The sequence below is a fragment of the Heliangelus exortis genome, chromosome 18 (assembly GCF_036169615.1).
Source record: "Heliangelus exortis chromosome 18, bHelExo1.hap1, whole genome shotgun sequence".
Taxonomy (NCBI): domain Eukaryota; kingdom Metazoa; phylum Chordata; class Aves; order Apodiformes; family Trochilidae; genus Heliangelus; species Heliangelus exortis.
In genome coordinates, this window is record NC_092439.1 from 2,534,435 (window position 1) to 2,560,457 (window position 26,023).

The 26,023-nt window shown below is 40.3% G+C and overlaps 1 protein-coding gene across 6 annotated transcripts; it reads right to left on the reverse strand.

Moving 5' to 3' along the window:
* On the reverse strand, positions 1–24,039 carry CTTN (cortactin). 6 transcript variants are annotated; one of them, XM_071762130.1, is made up of 17 exons: positions 23,877–24,039; positions 20,777–20,860; positions 20,290–20,363; positions 18,826–18,955; positions 15,601–15,711; positions 14,852–14,906; positions 14,231–14,341; positions 13,281–13,391; positions 12,539–12,649; positions 11,207–11,317; positions 9,749–9,804; positions 8,614–8,683; positions 7,937–8,085; positions 3,553–3,642; positions 3,274–3,463; positions 2,362–2,433; positions 1–1,769 (listed from the first exon to the last, which is right to left on the reverse strand). In XM_071762130.1, the coding sequence occupies exons 2-17, from the start codon at positions 20,858–20,860 to the stop codon at positions 1,633–1,635; spliced, it is 1,662 nt and encodes a 553-aa protein (XP_071618231.1). In that variant the 5' UTR covers positions 23,877–24,039; the 3' UTR covers positions 1–1,632. The 6 variants fall into 6 exon arrangements, with proteins under 6 accessions (XP_071618231.1, XP_071618232.1, XP_071618235.1 ...); XM_071762131.1 differs by having other exon boundaries at positions 23,935–24,029; XM_071762134.1 differs by lacking the exon at positions 13,281–13,391 and having other exon boundaries at positions 23,877–24,032.
* Positions 24,040–26,023: the final 1,984 nt, after the last annotated feature.

Below are 26,023 nucleotides of genomic sequence, written 5' to 3' on the forward strand. Positions count from 1 at the left end.
TTCCATGCAAATGGTTCCAAAAGTTTATTGAATATTTAATTTACAAAAATCATATCCCTATGAGGTGTCCTATGCAAAAATTGGATAAAACAAACTGCATATAAAACCCAACCCTATAATGCAAATACAACACAGAAATGAGACCATGGAAAGGAGGAAAAAGAAAAATAATAATCATGACACATATATGACATTCATTAAGGATTGTCCCAACCATCCAATACCTGGTTCAACACGATGCCTCCTTCGTAGATATAGGATACATTTTACCACTTTATACAGGCCTTTTATTTTCCACTGGTCCAAATTTACAGTTTATAAAAATTCTTTGTATTCTTTCTTAGCTACTACGCCTGTTCAGCCATTCCCATTCTGATCAGAAGGTGGAAACAGACAGTACACACACAGAACACGTGCACTATTAGATATCTATCTTTGGTAGGGACCCTAAACCTCTGGTGAAGTCAGTTCTCTAGAATGACAAGAATTTCAGTTTTAGTTTTGGCAAAGAACAGGTTTTAATTTTGTTGTTTAGTAGAATGCTACTGGCAGTTTCTGCTGTACATACAAAAAAAGAATAGTTGCCTCATGTGTGGTTCAAAAATGGAAATCATTTATATGAGTTTTAAATCAAATTATTTGTATTAACATCCTTTGACTCAACTATGGCTACATAAAATGCCTTTACTGCACAGCAGGCCCTTCCTTGGATGAACAAAGAATGAACTGCAGAGAACAACTGCAATTCCATCCTGCCTTTTTCTCTCCCATTTGAAACAATAAGACTATTGCTGCAGGTGGTCACACAGATTTGGATGCCAATTTCCCTTGGAACAAGTAGGAATCTCACTGAGTGCCTCAAGAATTGTATAGTAACTTTGCCAAGTTTTCTTAGGAAAGAGGAGAGTGAAACAAACCCAAAAAATTAAGAAACTTGGGACAATCAGTGCTAGAGCATTTGCAGCCCTCTTCTGGAATAACATGGACAGGAGGAGCAGGAAAAAAAAATGCAAGAGCCAAGGAACTTCACTTTATAAGAGAAGGAAAAAGTAACCAGACCCTTTCCCTCATAACATTAATACTCCATAAATACTGGACAGTATTTTATTAACTGCCATTAGCTGAAATTTTTAAACACTCTCTTTGCTTTTTCACACACTATCTGGAAAAGAAAAGAAAAAATTATGCACCTTCCCAGTCCTCCCCAACCCAGCTTACTGGAAATGCAAATATCCTGCATAGCCATGATTTCCTTAGCTGAAAACATTTAGTGGAAGACTAACTAGACTTAAACACTAAGTAGATCTGCTCACTTATGAGTAAAACATGCAATATTACGACAGACAGCTAATTGTCCTTGAAAAGGCTTTATATGACAATTCCTAATTTGGCAGAGAAGAAATGTTTCCAAATGCATGAAAATAACTTTAAGAGCCTTAGTGAAGAACATAGTACTTACAATATATTAGCGATTTCTGTGGCATAAACTTTTTAAAAAGCATCAGCAAAGTATTAAATATAAAAGCCATTATGTATATACCCCTCCATCCTCAGAAAAGCATCATGATTTGTAGTGTATCAAGTCAGAATTATTGACTGGGGAATTAAGGCATAACCAGGAGACAACAGTCTTTACTGTCTGGGCTCCACATAATTGGCAGGGAACAGCCCGTACCGGCCTTTGCAGACACCTCTCCACCAGCCATCATCGATCATTTCTATGTTTGTGATGATGTCATCTGGGTCAAAGGAAATCTCGTCATCACCCGCTGGAGAGAGAGTGGGAAAGGGTCAGTATGGACACAGGAAGATCCCACAGGGTCAGTAGGGACACAGGAGGATCCCACAGGATCAGTATGGACACAGGAGGAGTCCCATCTATCAGCTCACCGCCACTAAAAATAAGGCAGACACCCAGCACCTTCCCCTTCCCCCTCAGGGCACCAGGCAAGAACAAACCCTTGGTCTCTTTCTCATCCTCTGGAGCAGCCTCTTGCCTGCTGCATTTTGGGTGCATTTGTAATTTAGAGCCATGACTGCAGCCTAAGACACTGGGAACCACTTCACTTTCTTGATCTCTTCCCTCAGAATTGACCAGGCAAGATGTTAAACAGTTACGTATGCCAAAGGTTTAACAGGAGTGTTAAAACTTGATTAAAAAAGGTTTTTGAAACCATTTCCAGAAACATTTCTAGTTTTCAAGAGTCTCAATGCTGTTGCTAAATCAGTAAATTCCTAATTCATACGTTAATTTCATCTATTACTTCAAGAGACTTCATGATGAGAGGCAAAAGAAAAATCCAGACTTATCTGTGCAGAACAGTTTTCAAAACCAGGGTTAAAAACAAAAACTTTGCTTACCAGCTTGATAATCATAAAGAGCTATGGCTGTAATTCCAAGTTCATTTTCATATTCATCATAAGTATTTTCTTCTAAAGAGAGAGAAGAAACAAATTAAAAGTGTGAAGCACACTCCCTATCACCCTGAGTTCTTTTCTGTGGTGCTCCTGTAACTCTACTGTTAACCCACACAGGGAGCAGGGAACAAACCATGCAAGTTTTTAGCAGAGTTGACATACTTTCAGAAATGGATTTTTTTCCCTTAAAGCCCACACAACTAAAGCCTGAAAGGAAGCATTCACAAGCAGGCATTTCATACACTATAAAATAAAAACCTTCAGCCTTATAACATGTTTGTGAAGTGTGTCAGGGCAACTGAGCCCAAGGTCTCTGGTACCAGAGCAAGTAGGTTCATTCTTCATCCCTCACTTAGTAACCAGAAGATATGAGAAAAACAGGAAATCACAAGACTGTATTCATTCTGCTTCAGACATCCTTACTCCACTCTCTCATAAGCACAGAACACATCACATCAATTTTTAACTCCAAGAGCTGCTGACAGAATTTTTTCTTGATAGGCCAGCACTGGCTCAGCACAGGTTTAAGTTCCACCTGTGTACTTGCTCCTCATGTTGAGCTGCATTCCAGAGGGTGGAAATGGTTCCCCTGATATTTCTTTTTGAACTGACACTCCAGAGAGCACAGTAATTATTCCAGTATCATCTCACCAAAGTTAAATAATTTCAACCTTGCTCTAGCCATATCTTCACTTCCTAATTAAAGTTTATTGGAGGAATATTTTAAAAAGCCTCATCAGACTAAGAGTTTAGAAAACTAGGACAGCATACTATCAGCACAACTATTCACTCAGTCATTGCCCAAGGAAATAATTATTATCTGAAAGGGTTTTGTATCAGAAACAAAGACTTTACCTGCTTGGTAGTGGTCTCCTGCCCCTGCCACTTCATAAACAGTCTCTGCCTCATATCCTGCCTCCCGTTGACTCACTGCTTCTTGGTAGTCAGACTCTGCAGCTCTGTAGCCAGGCTCTGGCTCATGTGTGGCTGAATATGTTGCAGTAGAATTCCTGTAGGCAGACCCTGCTTCACAGGAAACTGCATCCTGCAAGAAATACAGGTGAGGTTCTTCAGGGTTTTGTAAAAAGGTTGCTAAATTTAGGATAAAAAAACCAGGTACCAATTCTAACAAACCTGGTAGACTGGGCTGGAGGGTGTCTTCTGCTCAGCTGGCTGTGTAGTAGGAGATGGTGGTGGAGTTTGTTTTTTGGCTTTAGCTTGTTCCTAAATTGAGGAGAAAGAAAAGTGCACTTTCATCATTTAGACCATGACACTGAACAAGAAAGAACCCTCCAATAAGACAGACAGGCTGCCAGCATATTCTGCAATAAACTGATGTGAGCAGAAGAATACTGGAGTGGCTGGATTGTTAGACCTGCCTGAAGGTTGACTGGCTGTACAGTAAAGCCTCTGAAATACAGCAAAGCAGGAAAGAAAAAAATGTGAAAAAATTAAAACCACACAGTATGGATGCATACATATGTTTAAAAACAGAGTACCCAATGTTCTTTGGCTCATTTCCACAAGAGCTGTAGGATTTCTGTGCTCAGTATACTCATTCTGTTCATTAGCTGGCTGGGCCTCAGCTCCCATTTTAGCACAACTTTAGAGAATCTGAAGTCTGTATGTTCTCATTATACAACTGATACATTGATGAGAAACGACCCTGCAAGCTCTTGTAGGTCACCTGCCAAGGCAAAGGACTGAAAAGCTTGGACAAAATTAAGTCCTACATACTGACAAGGAGGGGATTCAAACATTCAGAAGTGTTATATGTGGTAGAAATAAAAGCAGTATTGCTGTTTTACTCTGTGCCACAAAGAATCAAGTGTTCTAACACCAAAGCACTTCATGCTGTGACATCCCACCTGTGAATCAGAAGGTAAATCCAGTCTTTCTTAGAAAGCCATTTCTCTCTCTTTACCATAGGGAAAAAGAAACCTGTGGATCTATGGCCAGACTTTCTTATTTATTGTGAAAAAGAAGAGAGAATATACATTATAAGAGAAAGTTGCTTACAACCATCATACTGTAACTCCCCAAAGGATCCCCAGGAGAAATGGTAGCCCAAAGATTATGTGACAGAACTGTGACAAAAAAAAAAATAAAAATCTTCCTTTTCTTTGCTTGGCACAACTCCAAAAAAAAAACACCATTTAGCATAGAAAGCAAAGTGTGTCAGAGACAGCTTTGAAGACAATTCAAAGCTTAGTGCTGTGCTTTCTGTCCTGATGTCCTCCCCCACTTTTAACTCCTGTGCTGCAGATAAAAAAGCCCCATCAAAGTATTCATTAGAAGTCTACACTTGGATACAAATTAAGTAGTATTAGTACATTAAAAGCATCAAACATGGCAGGAGTTACAATACTTTGTCCTAGAAAATGGGAATCTGCAATCTAGATTCCAGTTTAGGACAGCCACAGCAAAACTGCCATTAAACATTTAAATTAATTAAGTTCCCCCTCAGGCTGAGTTTCTTCCACACTGCAATGCTCCACGTGAAGGAGCATCCTGTGTTCTCTCAGGTAGCAGAGGTCAGTTAAATCATGAGGCACTCTCCATTCAAACAGGGAGTTACAGAAGAGCTCCCTGAACACCACTTGACAAGGTGCCATATGTGAAAAGCAAAACAGAAAAAGGATCACCAGTCAACAGGGTTCTTTGAAGGAATGTGGCCCATATGTACATCCCTGGTGTGGGAGTACGTGTGCCCACGTTCTTTCTTAAAGTGAGAGAACTTTCTGCTTGTGCAAGGAAGTTCACTTAAAGAAATAAAAGTTCACTTCAGTCAAAGTCTGTGCACACCCTTTACAGTCTCTGTGGATGGTTTGTTTACATCCCTCCCCTTTTCATGCTCAGCTTCTGAATAAGAGGCAGTGCAGTCCTTGCCATTTCAGCTTCCCCTTAACCTCAGCCTCCTTCCCTCAGTGTCTGCAGAATCACACAATTAACCATGGAGTTGTTCAGTCTGTAAGAACATTAATCATCTGGTTATGGTGAAATTTAAATACCAGATTTGGAAAAAAAGAAAAAAACTTAAAAGTTTGAATGTGTCCAGGCAACAGAATCTTCGATGAAGCATAAGAAAAAAAGAAAAAAAAAGAAAAAATCAAGCATAACGGCTTGAATTTAACCCACACTTAATGCAAAAATAACAGTAAAGAAAGAAAATCATTTTTTGAGACAGAGAGAGGAGGGGAAAAAAAAAAAAAAAACCAAAACACCTAACAGTTCAATGACTCATGAGAACCTGCATTACTACATTTAAACCCTTCTGGGAAACTGTTTCCTCAGCAGAAGGAAACCAAGTGCCAAGAGGAAAACAAGTGCCAAAAAAATAGAGATCTCTTGAAGGAAGAGTGAAGCTGCACTTTCAAGAGCAATGTACACCTCAAGCTTCAGTTGCTTTCAAAAAGAGAATTAATTCCCATTCTTTGTCACCCCATGGAACAGACCCCAGAGCTGAGGGATAACAACTCTTTGACTAGGGCTGTAGCGTTGGTGGCAAGGACAAGGACTGAGGAGGACAAGGAGATAAAAAAGGCTTCTTTTTAGGGGAACAACCAGATGCTAGACCTAGATCCTGGTGATGCACAAGCTTAAAGACACAGTGCTGGCAACAGTGAGCAGTAGTTAAGGAACAGCAACAGCTTTGCAATAGCCAGAGCAGCTATGGGGCTACCAGCTGAATGGCTACAGCAGAAGATGGTGGCACATGCTGGTAACATTTTGCTGTGGCTCTGAATAAGCAAGCACTGAAACATTTGACTTTTCTCATCTAAAGAGCTCCCAGAGCAAGTGGATGCATTTCAGCTTTACTGCTCTGAGGGGAACCAAGTGACCCTCCTCAAGGCAAACATTCAACTTTTCTCTGTGTGGCTCAGTGCTGGAGGCTTTGCCAATGGTGAGAAGGACCCAGAGCAGTCCAAGCTGAGTTGACAGAGTGGCACCCTGCACCCTGGAGCAGGCTCCCTGATCTTATCAAACAGAAGAGATTGAACTCTCAGCTTCAGCTCTTTTATCTTTTCCTCTCTGAGCTTTAAGAGCGTGGCAGATGCTGCATTAAAGGTTCTTCTCCAGAACAGTAAAGAAACCCAGACAGTGGCTGGGGGAAGGTATGAAAAGTTCACAAAGGGCACAGGGATGAAAGGCAGCATCAGAAGAAATCAGTGATCCACAAAGATGAACTCCCATTCACCTTGTGATACATGTATGCAGTGAGCATATGCTCACACTGTACATCTTGAAGCCATAAGGCAAAAGAAGTAATAAACTGAAAGAAAAAAAAAAGAAATAAAGCAGCAATCACTTTAGAAGGAGAGACCTGACCCATCCTATGCAGATAGAACTTCCCATATTTCAAATGGAACTCCAAGAATTTAACAGTTTTCAGGAATCAAACTATACACAAAATAGAGAGCAAACCTACAGAGTTATTTCAGGGGCAGGGCTGGCCTTCACCCTTGAGAACAGCAGAGCTGAGAAGCCAACCAACAGACTAAACGTGGGCTCTAACCTGGGTTAAACTAGATTTTTTTATTTGTTAGGTTTAATTTTCCACTTTCATGTGGAAAATGCTTGCTGGCATAAGCAATAAGGTGTTTCAAGAATGCTGCTGTTAACAGCTGTGCTGGTAGAGGCCAGCTAAGTCAGATGAAGTAACATGAAGTTTCACTGTATTTTTCTTAGTTTAGGAAGACCAGAGCTAGGTTACCATAAGGCTACCATGCATTCAGTTTCCCATACTCATAAAATACATCATTTACACCAAGTCTAAAGCTGTGATGAATCAGACCCTACTGATAGAAGGGGGTGAACAGTGTCATATCCTGCAGCAGCATCCCACTAAGGGGAAGTATCTACCACATCTGAGAAACCAATCACTGGGACTTCCCCATTTGTTGTCAGGCAAAGGACCAAACAGAAACCATCTGACAGTCTTTCCTGAATTCCAGATTTCTCACAGAGGCTGCTGAGACAAGTTCATGTGGAAGAAATTTTATTTGTGGGGTCTGCAGCTGGTGGCAGACATTGGCTCTGACAATGAAAAATACTTTTGGCGGAAATTGAAAACAAAAGAGGAGAAGGAAAAAAAAAGGAAATAGGAAAACTCGCCCACAGCCAGACAGGAAGAGCAGTGCCAAGGGTCCCAGACAAGCATTTTCCTCTGAGGTCAGGCTGCAAAGGTTAGTGGTCAAGACTAGAACACAAATTCTGGGATAGGCTAATTAAAAGTTAAAAAAAAAGACCATATATACATGCACATATATACTATAAAGTGTTACCCTGCCTCCCTACCTGATGTCTGCTATATATATGGTGCACGCTGATAAATGACTGGAATTGCAAACAAAGGAATTGCAAAGCACAGATACAATCACAGGCAAATACACAAAGAGCTTTAAAGCCTAGCTGGAGAGAAGTTGAAGTTTCTTTTCTTACAAGATTCTCTTTTCTCCCAACATTGCTTTAAAATAGATGAGAAACACTGCTCAAATGGGATTTGAAGCCTACTGACCTCCAGTTTCCTTCGAGCCTCCTCCTGTTCTTGTTTCTCCCTGGCCATTCTTTGTGCTCTCTCAGCTTCTGCCTTCCTTCGGTCCTCTTGTTCTTTTTCCTTGGCTAAGTTCTCAAAGTTAGCCCGAATGTTGCTTGTTTTATTAGCAACTGTAAGAGTTAAAAAAAAATTAAAGTCATATAATGTTGTTGCTTAAGATTTGGTAGCCTGGTATTAGTTTTTGGTACAAATTTCTGCTAGGGCTGAAAATGTTCCTTCTTTTCTTCTCTTTGAGCTCAAAGCCCATTCACAAAAGTCCTTCTCTCTCTGTTTCTTACCCTCCCATTTCAAGACCAAACCTCTGGTGCACACATTTATAAAAAACCTCTGCAACACTCCCTTCCTTCATGGGATAGTCTCCAATGCTCCACTCCCCTACTCAGTCTATTCTCCACTCTAATGCTTTTTATTCTCCCCTCCTCAACTCTGATGATGCTCCAGAAAAAAAAGAACAAGAAAACCAGAACTCAGCAAACCAAGACAGCTTCTAAAGGGACAAGAGTTTAGTTTTCTAGAAACCTGCAAATTCAACAGTTGCATCTAGATGATTCTTACTCAGTACTGCTACATCAGCAGTAATATTCTGGGCTTTTGAACATTACCACCTCCAAAAAAAGGATTTGGGGCCAATGCCTTACCAGCTTCTATTGGCTTGGTCTTCTGGTAAGTTGATGCAGGTTTCTCAATATCTTCAAAAGTTGCTGCATTCTATCAGTAAGGAGAAAAAGGGTAAAAGCAAATTCATTAAGACATTTGGATGGCTTCAATCTGTGAAATTTTATTGTGATATTGCCCCTATAGTTCTGGTTGGGTTTTTTTTCAGAACATAAAAAAATCAGGAAGAATCAAAACTTGACAAAAAGAGTAATTCTTTCTATAAGTCCTACTATGTAAGAAGTAATCTTCAGTGTCAGGTTTAAGCACATTAAAATCCCAATAAATTTTAAAAAATGTAGTTTATGAACAGATGACTCCTCAGAACTGAAAATGAGGCAATGTCCAAAACACTTATTGGGTAGTTGTTGCTGTTCCAATCCACTTTGTGAAGGATTTCTACCAAGCATTCAATACCCTTGAAGAAGCAGATACTGTTAAAGCAGAGGAAGTGTTTTGAGAAATACAAGTGATTTGTTGTGGTTTTTTTGGTCTTGGGTCCTGAAACCACAAGAAAAAAAAAATTGTACAGACTTTCAGGCTCTGCTACTTTCTCACTTTTGAATGTCCTACATAAAGCTGAGAGTTAATTTATTCAGAAGATAAATAGTGCAGACTTTATCTTCTAGTTTTTCAACTTCAAAAATCGAGAGGTAGAAAGGGAGCACCAGCTGCTCTATCTTTCACTGGTTCAGAATACCAAAACAATTTTTCCTAAAGAGAAGGCCTGAATACAGTGGGCAAAGCTGGTAAACAGCAGAAACCTATTTTAAGCAGTCCACTAAAAGGACACCTTCAAGATACAAGACATTAGCTAGTTGTTACAAGACATGACTGAAATAGTGGAATTACTGGATTTTCTCACTCTTTTGTATATATTTTCCTTTCTATCATTTCCATGCTTCTGTTTTCCTTGCTTAAACATAAATAAACCACATGTATGTAAACTGCCACCAGCTGTGTGTGTGTGTAAACTTTCTTTTTAAAAAGCTAGAAGAACAAAGAAGTATTAAAGAACAAAGAAGTATTAAAAAATTCAACACTGGACACTACAGAACTCACCAGCTTATTTTGTATCCCTACAGACTATTTAAGTCATTGATCTTTTAAGCACCTTACCTTATCCATCCGATCTTTCTGTACACCATACTTCCCACCAAATCCTTTGGAATAATCTAAAAACAGGATATAAAGGTTAGAAGGAGGGAGTTTGTATCCCTCCCATCTTTCTGCCAAATGCAAACAGCCATTTCAAATGCAAATTGCCATTTCAGCTGCATGCAGAGACAGGGTGACAGCCTCCAAAGAAAATGCAATTCCTTGTTTGATGCAGGAAGGATACACAAGTGCAAGAGCCTGCAGGTACACCAGCAGATGACAGATTGTAGGCCACATGCATTCTCTGAGAAAACATTAAGCTGAGGACTGAGAAGGTATCAAGCATGGAATAAAAGGGATCAGCCCTTCTAATGCATCACTTCTGTAACACAGCCTTTCACAGCACCAATTCTTAGCCCTCTGTAGGAATCATATAACCTAAGTCTCAGGAATTAAATAACTTTGCTTTGCACACAGGAGCAATATCCAGTCTTTGGTGACCACGGAGGTTTTTTGGTTTTTTTTCCCTTTTAACTTGGTAAATTATATGACTTGCAGGAAAATAACTGATTTCCAGTCAGATACTCAGCTGATAAACATTAAAGTAATTAATACACATGGCAGGACTGTGCCTTTAGACTCTGTAGATGGACAGGCTTTCCTTTATGTCCCTGGAATATATTTACAGCTATTCCTTCTGCTGCCAGCCCCAAAACATCTTGGGTCCCTAAGCCATCTATTTCAGTGGTTGCACTTGGGCTCTGCTAAGTCACATATGATGCTCTAAAAGCTTGAAATTATGTCACTTGAGCACAGAAAAGTACTGACTGCTGGAATGAGCAATCTAATTTTCTTCAGCTTTGTATTTATTTTCAACCAGAATAAATACTACACTTACATTTTCCTGATCCAGACTTCTCACTTTAAGATAACGGAAAAACAGGAATTCATGGTTTGTACCCCAACTATTTCACAATGAATAAAGAGAGCATTATAACAGTATTTGCTCAGCCAAGAACCACAAACATTCCCTACGTCTTGTCTGGAAGACTACAATCATTTTACAATGATTTTGCCAGAATCTGCTCCTTTTTAATGGTTACATGCTTGGTCCTTATCTGAGTATTTTTCCCCCAATTCATCCAGGCAAAACTTCAACATTTAGAGTCTAAAACTGATAAGCATGACATCATTAACATCATACTACTAATAATGCTGTTGTTATCATACTTTATGTAGAGCTATTCACTGAATATAACACAGAGCAGTTAACTAAACACTGGGGATCTGTTTCCTGAGTGCAGGCTTGCTTTATGTAACATTTTCAGAATAAAATGCAAGACCATTGCCAGATCATGGAGGAGTAGAAGCACAAGAAAAGTGTCTGCCACGTTACCAGCATCAATCTACTCAGACAACTACTCAAGACTGTGTGAGAAGTGGCTGCACTGTTAAGAAAGTAACAAGTGAAAACGGTGCCTTGTTGAGATTCATGCTTGGCTAGTTTCTCCTTGTAATCAAACCCCAGAGCAGATGGGTCCTGCCTTTCTGTCTGTACACCAAATTTCCCTCCGAAACCACTCTTATAGTCTGAAAAAGCCACATGTAATAAGTTAAAATGGAGAGGAAAATAAAGAAGTTTAGTCAGAGTCACTCAAAGTATTTTTTGCAGTATTTTTCAATTATCAATAATTTTGGATGTTGAAAAAAAATATATTTATAGAGTTTTTTAAATAGTAAATTCAAAAGTTTCCACTACAGATTAAGAAAAGGCCAACACGATTTATCAGACACAAAAACATCATTCTGAAGTTACAGAAAAAAGCACTTTCAATATTTTTCATGCATACTGCATAATGCACTTGCATTTGATCAGCATTATGAACACACAAACATAGTGTGCTCATGAGAAAACCATAGAGAAGGATACAAGAGAATAAACTGAGCTTCCTTCATCAGTGTGGTTAACATTTGTACATTATATATCTGACTTTTTAAGGGGTGTTAAGATAGGGTTCATAGAGACCATCCTCCAGATATTCCTACACATACTGTTTAAAGCAGAAAGGAATATTCCTGCTGCTGTACAGCTTGAGGAAAAAAAAGCTCTCTGCTAAGAACTGTAACCATTTCCTACTGCTGCCTTAGAACAGCCATTTTACTATATACAGTATAAAGAAAAGGGCTTCAGGTAACCCTCTCTGGTAGAGCATCAAAGAGAACAATATTCTGAGGACCACTTCTAAGCTCTTTAATTTAAAAAAATATATAATCATTTATAAATTTACTTTCAGATAAAAGTGGTGACAGGCAGAGGCCTGGACAACAAGAGTTATTTTGCAACTTTTCCTCTGGGTACCAGAATTTCATAGGAATAGGCACCTCACAGGCAATGATCAAGGACAACATCAGATATTAGATTTCCCCTGCATGAAACTAGGGGTATAAGTAAAAGAAACAAAAAAACACAAAACAAATCAAAACAAAAGGTTACTTGTGGAAAGTACAAAGACATAACTCATTTGTGGTTTGAACAACTCCAGTGAAAAGGAGCAAAAATTATCCAGACTCATAAAGTGAGAACTTATCACTAAGTCTGAACTTTCAGAGACTCAGGATCAGATGTGTTAAAGATGCTTTGCAGACACCACTACAACCAACACACAGCAACCATTCAAACAGAGAAAAAGGAGACCCATGTCAGCTACTATTAGGCTGCAGCCAACAATACCAGGGGAGAAGGGTTCACACAGGGACAACTCAAAATGAGGGAAGTGAGAAAAAATGGCCAAGAACTCAGAACTCATTTACCTTTCTGGGATTCATGCAGCTGCACTTTCTCCTGGTGATCCCAGCCAAGAGCACATTTGTCTTGTCTGTCAGTCTGCACTCCAAACTTGCCTCCAAACCCCTTTACATAATCTGTGTGCATGAAGTTTCAGAAAACATTATTGCAGTTTATGCCTGTAAACAGTATTTTACAGAAATAGAAAGAAAAACAGGAATAAGATATGGGATAAGCTGTTATTAAGGACACTGCTTTTCCCTCTTTTTCCCCCCTGCTGCACTACCTCAACTGAGTGGAAGGACACCCATTCAGCAGCTCTAAGATTATGATGCAAGGAAGAACAACAAATTCAGTGAGGATTACAGCATCCAGTCTCAATAATATCCTGAGATTTGAAGAATGTGGTGCACCTTCCACAAAGCAATACAACACACAAATATATATACACACACACACACACACACACCACAAATATCTACTAATGAAGGACTTGATATTGCCTCTGAATACCACAGATCTGTGCAATTACAGATTTATTTCAGTAATATCCATATGGATATAAGGTCCCTTGGAAATCAGACAGTTTACAAAACCTTCCTTCATTTACAAGAAATAAAAGTCTGCCTACACAAAGAGAAAACACATATTTACTACCAAAAAGAAAAAAAAAAGGACAACAAACCCAAAGAAAGTATTTTTCCCAGGTTTAAAAGGTTAAAAGGCTGACTGATTTGAACTAGTATTTTTAAATAAAATAATAAAAACCTTTCTGTGATTCATGTTTTTCCGTTTTGCCTTGATATTCAAAGCCAACAGCACTTTTGTCCACTTTGTCCTTGTCAACACCATATTTACCACCAAAGCCCTTGGAATAATCTAGAGATAAGAGTGAAGAATTTTGTTTGTGAGTGTTCAACAACAAAATATTACCTTGAAAACTGGTGATAATCAGACCTGCTAACATTATGTATTAGTAAAAGCACTGACATCCTTGGTTAATCTTCATTTCACACACTGAAATCATCAATTCTTAAGAAAACATTCTCTCAGGATGAGAAAAGAAAGTAGCATCATACCAGTAGTACAACTGCTGGGTGATATCAGCAATTCTGCTACTTGACTGCTTGATAAAATTCTTAGGAAACTTATAGCAAAGTGAACTTCTAAAACCATGACACCAGCAGCCTAGATGCTTTGGAACAAACACACTTCTCTTTAGCATTTCCAGAGTGCAAATATTTTTTTGATACAAAAAGAAAACAGATGGCAAAACCGTCAAATTTTTTCAGGAAAATGGTTGATTTTTGGTAAGATGTTCCTGGAAACCTGATTAGCAACACAATATTAACTCTAAATAGTACTAACTGATAAATGTTTTGATCTACAAGCAGCTGATCCTTTCAGAAATGCTCCTCTGTTGTGCTTAAACTGTTTACAGTCTCAGTACTACAACCTACAGCTTTTCAAAAGAAGTTGGAAAAGTCCTTCAGGGAAGCCTATGTGCCCTGCTCCAAAAGCAGTGACAGAACCAACCAGAACCTGTTTTAAGGCTTCTTTTTCAGAAGTGAAGGTTTCCAGCAATGTAACTTTTATTCAGAGATAAGTTTCAGCAAGTTAGGAGGGTAACAGATGCAAAATATTAGTATTTTACAGCACTGCCTATCACAAACACCTACTACATCAGAGTACAAACTCATCAACACGTGTCTACTCACCCTTCTGTGACTCATGTTTCTCAGTTTTACCCTGGTAGTCAAACCCCACTGCACTCTTGTCCACTCTGTCAGCCTGTACTCCATATTTTCCACCAAAACCACTGGAGTAGTCTGCATTGGGAGCAAAGCACAATAAAAATGAAACAAAGCAGCTTTTAACAGAAACATCAAATCCTAGCAATTGAAGGGGAAAAATTTATTTCAAAACTGAAATATTACCCTTCAGCACATAAAAATAATTTTAAACACAGGAAACAAAAGGGGCAACAGACCCCTAGTTTCTAATGCTTCCTCTGAAATTTACTCCCTATTTTCAACAGGCTGCAATACAGCAAAGAACAAGTCCCAGTCTTTCTCAAGTGTTCTTAAACCTCACTTTTAAAAGAAGAGTCAGACTCATGGTGACAGGCTATTTCCTCATCACAAAACCTCATCAACTCATGAAACTGCTTTCAAATTAATTTTTTCACCTTCTCTTCCACTCAAACCCCTCAACATGGTGATTCATTGAGAATGTCACGTGAAGGCCTCACTAAACAAGGCCTTTTACAACCAGTAAAAGAAGAGAGAACTATTCTATGATTTATAAAAAACATTTCTCTACAGAGGCCACCACTTTACCTTTTTGGGAGGCATGCTTCTCAGTTTTCCCCTGATATTCAAACCCAACAGCTGACTGGAAGAGAAATAAAATTGCATGTGTGACAAAAAGTTATGAGTAGAAAACCTGCATGCACCTGAGCAGACAAAGAGCATGGAAAATTCCTGTGTCTCTCCACACTGCTCCAACCTTTTTGATCTGGCACATAAATACCTACTTCATTTATAGGCCATATTCATTTACCTAATAATTTAGTACCTGGATCTGAAGCAAAGGTTTTTATCAGCCCTTGCCAAAACAGTTTGGACTAACAACATACTCCAGTCCTGACAGGTTCAGCAATTCTGTACAACAGGAATTCAGCATTTCCATGCAGGGGTTGTTACACATTTTTGGAACAGGATTATCATCCTTCCCAGTAGCTCATATTGTGATAGAGGTCAAACCATGCCTCAAATCCCTCTTTCCATAACACTTGTGCTGATTTTATCCTCATCAAAGAGCACAGTGTGGCTCAAAGGAATATTTAAACATCTTTCTTCAGTTTTCTTTTAAACTCAACTCAATTTCCCACAAGTGCTTTTTCTGTTTTACTTTAAACAAATATTTATTCCATAACAGTCAATGTTTGTTTACTGCCAAACTTCAAATGCCACATGAAGAGCAGACCACACCAGCATTTCAAGATAGTGGAATTTTTCACCTCTACATTCAAAATGGTAAATTCAAACTACTGTGAGTAGCTGTGGTATGAGATGAAATTGCTTACCTGGTCCACTCTATCAGTTTGTACTCCAAACTTGCCACCAAACCCTTTCACTGAATCCACTTGGGAGCAATGCTTGGAAAGCTTGGATTGATACTCATGTCCAACAGCTGACTAAAAGAAATAGTGAAGTTCAGAAATAGGCAACAGCTCTGTACAGTTCTGTATGCAAGAGAAAACACTGCACCAAATAATGATGGTCAGCTTTGTTACTAACATGAATCACAGGCACACCACCTGTTGAAACTAAATTCCTTGGAAGTTGCTTCTCACTTTTTACAAGACAGTCACCATGCTACCAATACAGCCTAGGAAAGGGACTTGAAAGAGTCTGAGAGGAATGACTGGATTTTATGAAGACTGTTTTACACTCTATTTTTACTTCAAAACCACAGGAATGAAAATAAGAAAGATACAGACAGGATCTTGATGGTGTTCATGCAGGATGTAAAATGATTAGTTCCAGAAAAATACACAGCCTTGTATTTAGACACATAGCTACAGATCTGCTTTAGCTGATATCAGATTGTAAACAAATACAACTACAGCTAGGTTTTCCATTGGCATTCTTTGAGGGTGGCACCCTGACCTGCATGAATCAAAATTAGGTGTCTTCTTTCTGTATTTTCTCCTCTCTTGCAAAATGACACAGCAACACGAATGCAGCTTCACATCATGACAGAGATCTCTGTGCTAAATGCATCCCAGCCCTGCAGTCTCCCATTTCAGCCTGTCCCTGGAACTGAAGCTGAACACAGCAAGAGGAGGCCCAGCTGCAGTGTGTGTGACAGGCTTCAGGTGAGACACAGGGAGATGGAATTACACACCTGAAAATACACCCAGATGGCATTTGATGGCTTTAAGCTAAGCTGGTGCCAGGATGCACTTCTAAATCCTGGAATATAACATAGAAGAAAATGTTGGGTTTTTTCTTGTCCAGTGACTGAGCACTGTTTAGAGCAATTTGCATTCCACCAGCTTAACATTGGAATTTGTTGCTGAAATGCACACAGTTCCTGTCAGAGGAAGAAAGAGAAGACCCTGGAACCTGCTGCATGCAGCTTTGTTCAGATAGAGGGGCTGCACCCTGCCACAAGCACCTCTCCTGCCCCAACACCACCTTCCTGCCCCAGCCAGCACTGTGGGTCCCAGCACCAGTCCCAGTGCAGTCAGCATCTGCAGCAGAATGCCCTCCAAGCAGCTGCCCCAAGCTCTGACCTTTGAGGAATGAGAAACTGCTTATCTCAGACCAGAATCAGACAGCTGGACCAAGGTGAATCAATTTGAGGACACAGGGTGTCCAGAAACCATAAGTTGCCTTTTTTTTAAAAAGCAGATGCTGGGGGAACATTCCCAGCACTCAGCAACCCCAGCAAAACATTACTGCACATAATGGTTGAAGTAATTGCCAGGTAACAGTACGAGGATGCCTATAATAGGACACCACATTAACTTATAAGTAATATAAAAGCTCTTTTCTTTCCCTGCCTGAAATAGTCATACTCCTGTTCATTTTGCAGCTGCTCTGTAGCAGAGTAACTGTTAAATGTGACAGAAAAGGCTCCCACCTCCCTTTCTTCTACCCATTACATTTATGGCAAACAAGAAGCTCTGAAAAAATCCTGGGGTTTATGTGGTTTTACAAGATCCTTCTTTTGTTATTCCAGTTAAGGTATATAAGGTTTAAACATCTTGGTTTTATTTCACAGGTTTTCATTACAACCCATCCCTTTTTAGAAAAAGCTTTGAAAAATATTTTTCTTGAAAATCTGTATTTCAGAGTAAACTGCCCTCATAATTCCTCAGCACAACATTCTGCTACATTTAAAGTCAGTTATGGAAGTCTGGCATATAGAATTTAAGTCAGCATCAAGGTTTTCTCCTAAATGCAGCAAAAACCTGTGCCCTGGACAACACTGCAGTAACACTCATTCACCTGAGGTGAATCAAGCCTTAATACAAGCACACCCACAGAGACACAAATTACCTGTGAAGGAGAGAGCTCAATTATTAGATTTTAGAACTACAGTTATAAGGAAAAAAGCTTTATTAAAAAAAGAAGTTAGGAATGTCTTCTGGCACAAATATTATTCAGATGGGAGTGATCATTATGCTTTTCCTGATCATTAATTCTGTTCTATAGGAACCAGTACCTATGTGTTTGTTGGATTTTTTTGCCACAGACACAGGTGAGGGATAAACTGCTGACATTAGAGAGCTACCCAGCTTCAGAACAGCCCTAATGCTTCAATCTGCTCAGAAATTGCTTTCCCAGGCTCAAAGGTTAGGTTAGATTAGCCTACTTCAATGGTCCAGAGAGAAATACAGAACAATTTACTTTGGAGTACAGGAATCCAGCAAAAATTCAAGGCTGTCAAACTACTAAAAACCCAGAAAGCAAATGAAGTATGAAAATAAAATCATTCTGATTCAGTTTGGCTCTTATTTTAACAAAGTGCATGGAAGAAACTAGCCAGAAGCTGATATGTCTGTCTAATTATCACATGGCTAATGGAACTACCCTAGGAATTATCACTACTTTTATTAATAAAGTGCAAGTTAAACAGCCATCAAGTCCTTGTGTAAGGACTTAAATTACTTGCCACTGTTCACATTTTACCACTGCTTAAGAGAGCTGCCTTCTAATCTAAAAGCAGCAACCCTTTTCTTCATACTTTGGAAACATCTATATGAATAGAAGAGCTGGCACAGCACTGAAACTTAAAAAATACTTCATGTATGAAGCAATTCCTTCATTTAGAAATACACTTTTAGAAATGTGAATCTTGACTCCAGGGGATTCCATCCAAGACATAAGCAATTAGACTTACACTAAAAACAGAGCATAACATCAAACAAAAACAGGTGGGACCATTGCACATCCCAGAATTCCTCCTCATCATACAGTTTCCTTACTTGCTACCTGAAATACTTATTCCTGATGCTTCAAGGGCTTTATTTCTGTTCTTTCTGTAGGAGCAGCTTGATTTAATTAGGGAACAGAGATGGCCTGACAGATTTGGGTAACTGGTTACAGGTGCTCTTGTTAAAGCACACTAAGAATGATGCTTCTGTCCTTAAAATGAGCCACTGCTGTATATAAACTATGCCACGATTAAAGCTTCTCTGTCTCCAAACCCAGCAGAGTTGGAACAACTTTGCCACTGGCAAAGCAAGGCTTGTAAAGCAAGGCTTCCAACATCATTCCTGGGAAGCATTCACACTTACTTTATCCATGCGATCTTGTTCAACACCAAATTTCCCTCCATAGCCATGGGAAGCTTTTGGTCCTGTTTCAAGCTCCTTCTCTTTGAGGTTCTGGTGTTCTTGGAATACGTTCTCTCTCAGCTGATGAATACTTAAAAGACAGATAATTAAGCAGCAAGTTTTGCTAAGACAGTTTCAGAAGACAACTTCAAAAAGATGCAAAATAAAAAGACAATAAAAATATAATCTTAATTAAAAGTTGAATAACTTGTATTTTTCAAGCCCTTCCCATTTTTTCAGTGCAAAGAGCACTACATCATATTCTGAGAAACAAAACGAATTCCACTGCAAAGTATTGTATGGAAAAAAAAAAACCAACCCCAAATGAAACATGGAAGGGTATTTTGCTTATTTGAACACTCAGTAACTCAGAATTTATATGTCACTGAAATATATTTCCTCCTCATGTCCTGATTTAAGTTTTTTCCAACACTTTTATTTAGATGGCAACTTTTCAGAACAGAGATGATCTCTTACCATACAGTCCCTATGGTAACAAGGCTCTAATTCAACTGAGCATTTTGGACACAACTGTAAAGCAGAAAGAGGATGCAAGAAGACATTCACCTCCTCTTCCCAAGTTTTCCCTTCCAATATGCAGCAAATGAACTTTGGTAGCACAGGCTACATACAAGAAGGACAAACCAAGATGGTAACGGGTACCCCAAAACTTGAGTTTAAAGCTTCCTCAGCTGTATTCAGCCAGTAGACATCACCACTGCTCACAAATAGGACTCAGTAAAACTGATCCCTGAAGTAAGCCACAAAGTTCATTCTCTCTCTGTTTGCACTTGCAATGTGTATGACATACTCTTAGCTTTATAACAAGAGGGCTGATGCCCAGAAATACAAAGGCAAAACCAAAACAAACATCACAGTCACAGATTTCCTAAAATTGCTTTAAAGTTAAGCTTTTGACACATTTTGTAAGAAACACAAGATTCAGAAGACATTTCCGTATCACACAGCCCCCTGCGAGGAATTAATTTGCTTTTCTGCCAAAGGACTCAATTTGTAACTTTGCTCGAATTTTTGAGTTTGGAAGCCATTTTCTAAACAAAGCCTAAGAATTAAGAGACCAAATGTGTCATTAAGTGCCAAACTGAAGCTGCTCAGATGACCCAACACAAATTCTCCCCTAGAAGTATTGGCTCCTGCACCAAAATAGAACAAATACACTTTCCAGACACACAGAGGCAAGGAAAATTATATTTCCAGTTACAGGGAGAGATGTTAGAGTCCCTGTATGCTAGTTCTGAACTTAATTTCAGATCTGAAGATACTGACATATTTGAAAGACCAGAAATCTGGCAAATAATCAATCTTCTGTGGAGACTTGTTTTAATTATGAAGATACAAGTAACTGAGAACAGAAGTCGCCTGGGATTGTAACTATTAATAAACTTTAAAAGAGAGCTGCTTTACTTGATGTGCTCTTGATGGCCGGATCCTTTCACAGTTTTAGCTCCCCAGCGTTGTTCTTTCTCACTCACATCATTCTGCAAGGGACACACATAAAAAGAGTTAAAACCCCCAAGATGTTACTAGTTAGCTGCACTTTAGAGCTGTCAGTGAGAAGACTTAGAAAATCAGTGAAGACCACCTTCACTTTTCTTCTGCTGTGAGCCCTGTGCTTTGCCTGCTGCTGAAAAAAGCACAAAGCACATGCTCAGCCCCAAGAAGCTGCTGCTTCTTGACACAGATCCCTTCCCTGCAGACTCCCTTGCAGTCCCCAGCCAAGACAAGGTAGTTTAGTTAATTGCACAGAAGCACAAACCCCTAATTCTCCCTCCCTCCAGGAACATGCTCCTGTTGGTTTCTTTTGCTGAGACACAGCCCCAGCCCCAAGGAATTACTCTTTACACATTGCGCAAGGGGCTTCCCCTGAGTCAACAAAATCCAAAAGCCATACCACAAAATCAGGATCCGTCTCCCAGTCGTCGGCTCCATCATCCTGATTGACAGAAATGGTGTGGCCTGCAATAGCCTTCCACATCTGCAACAGGGTCAGAAGCAGCACTGTGTCACACTCCAGTTACACCCCCTCTTTGCGCTCCATTTTACGTGCGAGCAGATGGAGGCGCGATGCAAAATTCCCCATAATGTTATTTAAATTATTCAGCATCATGAACAGAAGCTATGCTTGCACTGAAAGCAAATTTGACCCTTGGCTCTCAGGTTGTATTCTCAAGTTGGTTTGAAAACCCCTCTCAGTTTTCCTGTTGGCAGTGCAAGAAGGCCATGAGCAATCACTGACGTGATTTCAAGGAGAACATGGAAGTCCTTCCTTCCCCAAATACCTCTGTCTTTTCTTCACCTACTTCACTGAAAAATTTTTCAAACAGGTCTCTCCAAACCAACATCCACTGCAGAAGACTGATGCTAATTCTAGAACCTGTGCAAATATTTAAGTCATAGGAACAACTGGGGTTTTTTTCCCCAGCTGTTAGTAATGATGAGCACGATATTGCTCATTAGGCAGTCTAACCTACAGGTTTCCCCCATTGCATAAAGAGTTTCAGCATTATGAAAGAAATACAAACAGCTGTGAGAATTTGCATGCAATCTACACATTAGCTTACTTGCCTCCAACAACAAAAGTACACAAATTACTGCCCTTTGCAGATAATCCCTTGTGAAACAGGCACAGAAACTCCAGTGTCTTGTCTGAATTTCAGGACAAACAGAGTGCGAGTGCTGCAGGACTGAGAGTAGGAGGCAAAACTCAAAAAAGGCAAGTAGAAACATCTAGAAACAACATTCAAGACTTTTAAGAGGTTAATGATTTTGGGCATCTCACTTTATGGAAACATTATCCCCTGTGGAGTATCAAGTGGGATTCTTTTAATTAACATTTTTGAATGTGACTAGTGAGCAGAATACCTGCCATGCCTGGTGCTGGTAGATCTTGGTAAATTAAACCAAACAAATTCTAAAAAGCATAATTAAAACTACAGAAAAAGCTTTCTGTTCTCTCAGCTTTTTCAGATACACAAGTCAGAGGAAGGATTTTCTTCATTGCTATTCCACTAGAGATCAGTTCTTTAACATATCACCATTCTGTCCCTTTACCTTTATCTTCCTGTTTAAGAACAGATCATAAGGATAATTACCATGAACTATTTCATTCCTACAAGCAAAATCCAATAGGTGGAACAAAAGCTTCATTTTAAATGAGTAACTAATAATCCACAGATAAACTGCTTGGTGGCTAAAAATACTGCTTGCTCTACAGACTGAGAGAATAAACAAATGAGCCAGTTTTATAGAGTCTTTCAGAAATTTCAGGACTGGTAACATGACCAAGAGCAACTGAAAAACTGCCAAACATGAAAGCAGCAAATGACAGAGTGGCCTGGAAGGGTGTAAAAGCAGAGCAGACAACATCCTGACAAATTAGTACTACATTTCCCTTTCTGCTTCTTCAGATCTCCCTCCAAATTCCTGTGACAGTTAAGGAATTAGCATTGATCAAATTACTAAATATCCAGAAAACTTACAAAACTAAATATTCTTATTTAAAACTGTCAAAGGGGAGTTGTACCAGCTCAATAAGAAAACTGAAGATGGGGGTCCATGTTCTGCTGTAATTAAACACAAACCTATGGTCACTTCTAAGAAGGACAGCTTGTATCCCATGTTTCATGCTCCATTTAGGAATGGAATTCAGGTGACATGAGCTAAATATGCACATGGCTACTCTAGATATTTTGTGCAAAAAGCAGTATTTTTTCCCCAAGTACTTTGTTCATTCACTCACTTCACTGTTTTGCTTGGTTCCTTCAGCTGTTCTTAGGCAATTAAAAGAACAAAAACTAGATCTCAAGTCCCGATTTCTTTACTTTCTCCACAAATTCTCATGATAAGGAAGGAAGGATTGCACATGCACACCTTTACAAGAACCAAAATCCACCACCTTTCTTCCTAAATTATGCACATAAACGCCAACATTTTTCCACACCTCAATCCTGCAATCTGTGAAGTGAATTACAGAAGGGACCAAAGCAGCTTGGTCACAGGTCTCAGGTGAAACCTCTGATTGCATGCAGGGAGCTAAGAGGAAAAAGCCCTGTTTCTACAGCAGCTTGCGATTCCAGGATCTCTTCTGAAGGAGAGTCTGGAGGAATATGATCTATTTATGAGTCACTGACTCACACGGTCAAATTTATGAAGGAAAAAGAAAAGGCTATGGTTCAAACACAAACCGAGGCTAAATATATGCTTTGAATTTAGCTGGCCAGCTCTGCTCCTCATCGCTGTTATGACTTAACCAGCAGTCACAGACAGCACCCAACCCACCACCTTCAGCAGCACCCTCGGGAAGTCCCCTCCTCTCCAGGGCTCAGGGACAAACTTCTAGAAGGAACAAAGGGAAATGCCAACACTCTGAGCCCCGCCAGCAGCTCCAGGCCTATGCCAAGGCTCGATGGAGGCACCACTCTGGCCTGGCGACCCGCTGGGGACCCTTTCCTTCCGACAGAACCGCCAGGAGGAGAACATGGCAGGGAGCCTCCCCTGATCACCTCAGGCCCGTCCTTTCACAGGCCATGGCGGGCTCACCCTGTTCTCCCCTCATCGCCACCCCCCAGCCACTATCCAAAAGTCCTACAGCAGACGCTTTTTCTTCTTTCAAGTTACCAACAACTGGGGCCTCTGAGCAGCTTTAGAGAGTTATTTTTCTTTTTTAGAGAGAAGTCACGTAGCCCTGGCTCGGCCTCACCCCAGCGGAACGACCGCCTGGCCCGGGCGGCAGCGCCCTCCAGCCCCCTCAGGGAGCCTGGCGGGAAGGGGAGAAACCCCTCACGAGACGGCGGCTGAGCCTGAGGTAAAAAGGCCGCAGCCCCCCGCCCAGCAGGGCCTCCACAACCCTCCCACACTCCCGGCCCAACAAAGCCGCCCGACCGGCCCCGGCAAAGGGGGGCGTGGGGGTACGGCCCGGGGCTGCTTCTCTGCACCAGCAGGAAAAGCGGGATGGAGAATCCCCTCCAACCCCCCATCCCCGCCGCGCTTACGCTGGCGCCCGCTGCCTCCTTCTCCTCCTGCTCCGGCCGCCGCTGCCCTGGCTCTCACCGGTGCTTCCCGGGCTGGCGGCGGCGGCTGCTGCTGCTGCTGCTGCTGCAATTTCCGCTTCTCCCGAGCTCCCACTTCCTCTTCCCGCACGGCGGGGCGGCTCCAGGTGGGAGAAGGAATCGCCACGCCACGCCCCGCCCCGCCGGGCGGTGCTGCCCCGGGAGCTGGGGAAGGCGGAGGGACAGGCAAAATACAGCACTACTCTACCTCGTAATTTGGGTTTTTCTCGATCTATACTGTAGAGGCTCCTCTCCCCCTTCTGAAAATCTCTGGGAAGAATTAGATGACCAAGCACAATGACTGCAAAGAGCATAGAATCGGATCACAGGTTGGTGTGGGTTGGAAAGGACCTTAAAAATTATTTAGTTCCAACGCCCCTGTATGGGCAGGGACACCTCCCACTAGACCACATTGCTCCAAACCCCATCGAACCTGTCCTGAAACACTTCCAGGGTTGGGGCAGCCACAACTTCCCCGGTTAACCTGTTCCATTGGCTCATCACCCCCATAACGAAGAATTTCTCCCTCATTTCTCACCTAAATTTCCCCTCTTTCAGTTTGAAGCCATTACCCCTTGTCCTATCACTGCATTAGCTTGTAAAAATGCACCACCAGTGGTTTGAAAAGGGTCACAGAACAGCTGGTATGGTTTTGAACATAATTCTTCCTCTCAAGATTTTTTTTTTTTAATGCTCAGCTGTAGTTTCCAGAACATTAATGTGCAAAACTATGTTGCCTTGAGGGGTGTCCATCAGAGGGCAGAAGGTTGACATCTGACTGCTCAAAGGGTATCTGTATTGAAGACATCCCAAAAGGAAAGCAACCTTTACAAAGGCTTTACAACACAGCCTGCATTTGAAGTTATTTGCTTGCTCACTATTAGATGGGGACAGCTGCCTCCAGTCACCTACAGCCACATGTAGTCAGTTCAAAGTATAAATAGGCTCAATTATTTTTTCTGAGTTAAACATAAGGTATAAATCAAATATAGCAAGTTTTCAAAATTGGGCTAAACTTAAAAAGTCTGCCCCTGTCCCTCTGTTTACAGGCAGGAATACCAACTGCATTTAAAGGTCATTTTTTATCCATCCATTCCTACAGACCATATAAAACCAAAAGATGCTGCTACGTAAAATAGACTACAATTCCTTTTGGTTTTTTTCCCAAAAGAACCATTAACAAAAAATGAAATTAATAGAATTTAGAACAACTTGAGTTTAAGCAGTGCATCCGAACTACAACCACGACAACGTTAATTACCAAGAAAGTGGAAAAAAAAAACCCAAAACAAACCCCTTTCCTTGCAAAGGCAAACTCCCTAGTTTCAACAAAAATCCCAGTCCTAAAGTAACACTTCAACTATAACATTATGTTAAGTTTTGTGGAATATTAATTTCCCATCTTTAGTCTACCTTGTTTCTAGCATAAATTCTGCTTTGACCTGCTTTATATGTGCTCTGCTCCAAGTGCTGGGATGATAAATCACTGTGGTCCATAAGACTGGAAAAGCAACTTCTCATCTTCTAATTCTACAGGAGAAAGATAAGTTACAACATCTGTTCTGAGATTCTCTGGCCTCTACACAAAAATTCTAAGTATCAAGTTCTCTCCCATAATTCAACCATCTCCTTATCTCCTTAAAGATAAAATGTATACTTTAGTTTCTATAACACTCTTTGCAACTAAAGCCTTTAAAGATGTTTGGCAATTTACAAAAAGTCATATTTAACCAAGCTTTATTTAAAGATTGCTGTAACATACCCATATGCCTTTCACACGTGCACTTGCATGCTCTTCTTTCCAGGGGGGATTTATTAGAATTGAATGTTTTTCTCAATTTCCCCAAGATAGCTTCGCTGTGTAATTCAGAAGAAAGTCAACACACAGTTTTGCCACTTTGTGAAAGCTTTTTCTATTTCACTCATTTATTCTACCTCTCAATGTCAATTCCATTGTTCCGTAACAGTTAAGGTTTTACAGCCTTAAAATAATAAATGTATTTTCTTTTCACATTTTACAAGTCTATTCCGCGTTGTTTTCACTTTTGAGAAGCAACAATACATGACTTTGAACACCTATCACATCAGTG

Bases quoted from the DNA above. Each gene is read 5' to 3' on its own strand.
- CTTN (XM_071762130.1), bottom strand. From the start codon at position 20,860: ATGTGGAAGGCTATTGCAGGCCACACCATTTCTGTCAATCAGGATGAT. The intron at 9,805-11,206 runs GCACCGTTTTCA...TCCTGTTTTTAG, and splicing joins CAAGCATGAATCTCAACAAG to ATTATTCCAAAGGATTTGGT. The intron at 3,464-3,552 runs GTTTGTTAGAAT...TATTTCTTGCAG, and splicing joins CCTCCAGCCCAGTCTACCAG to GATGCAGTTTCCTGTGAAGC.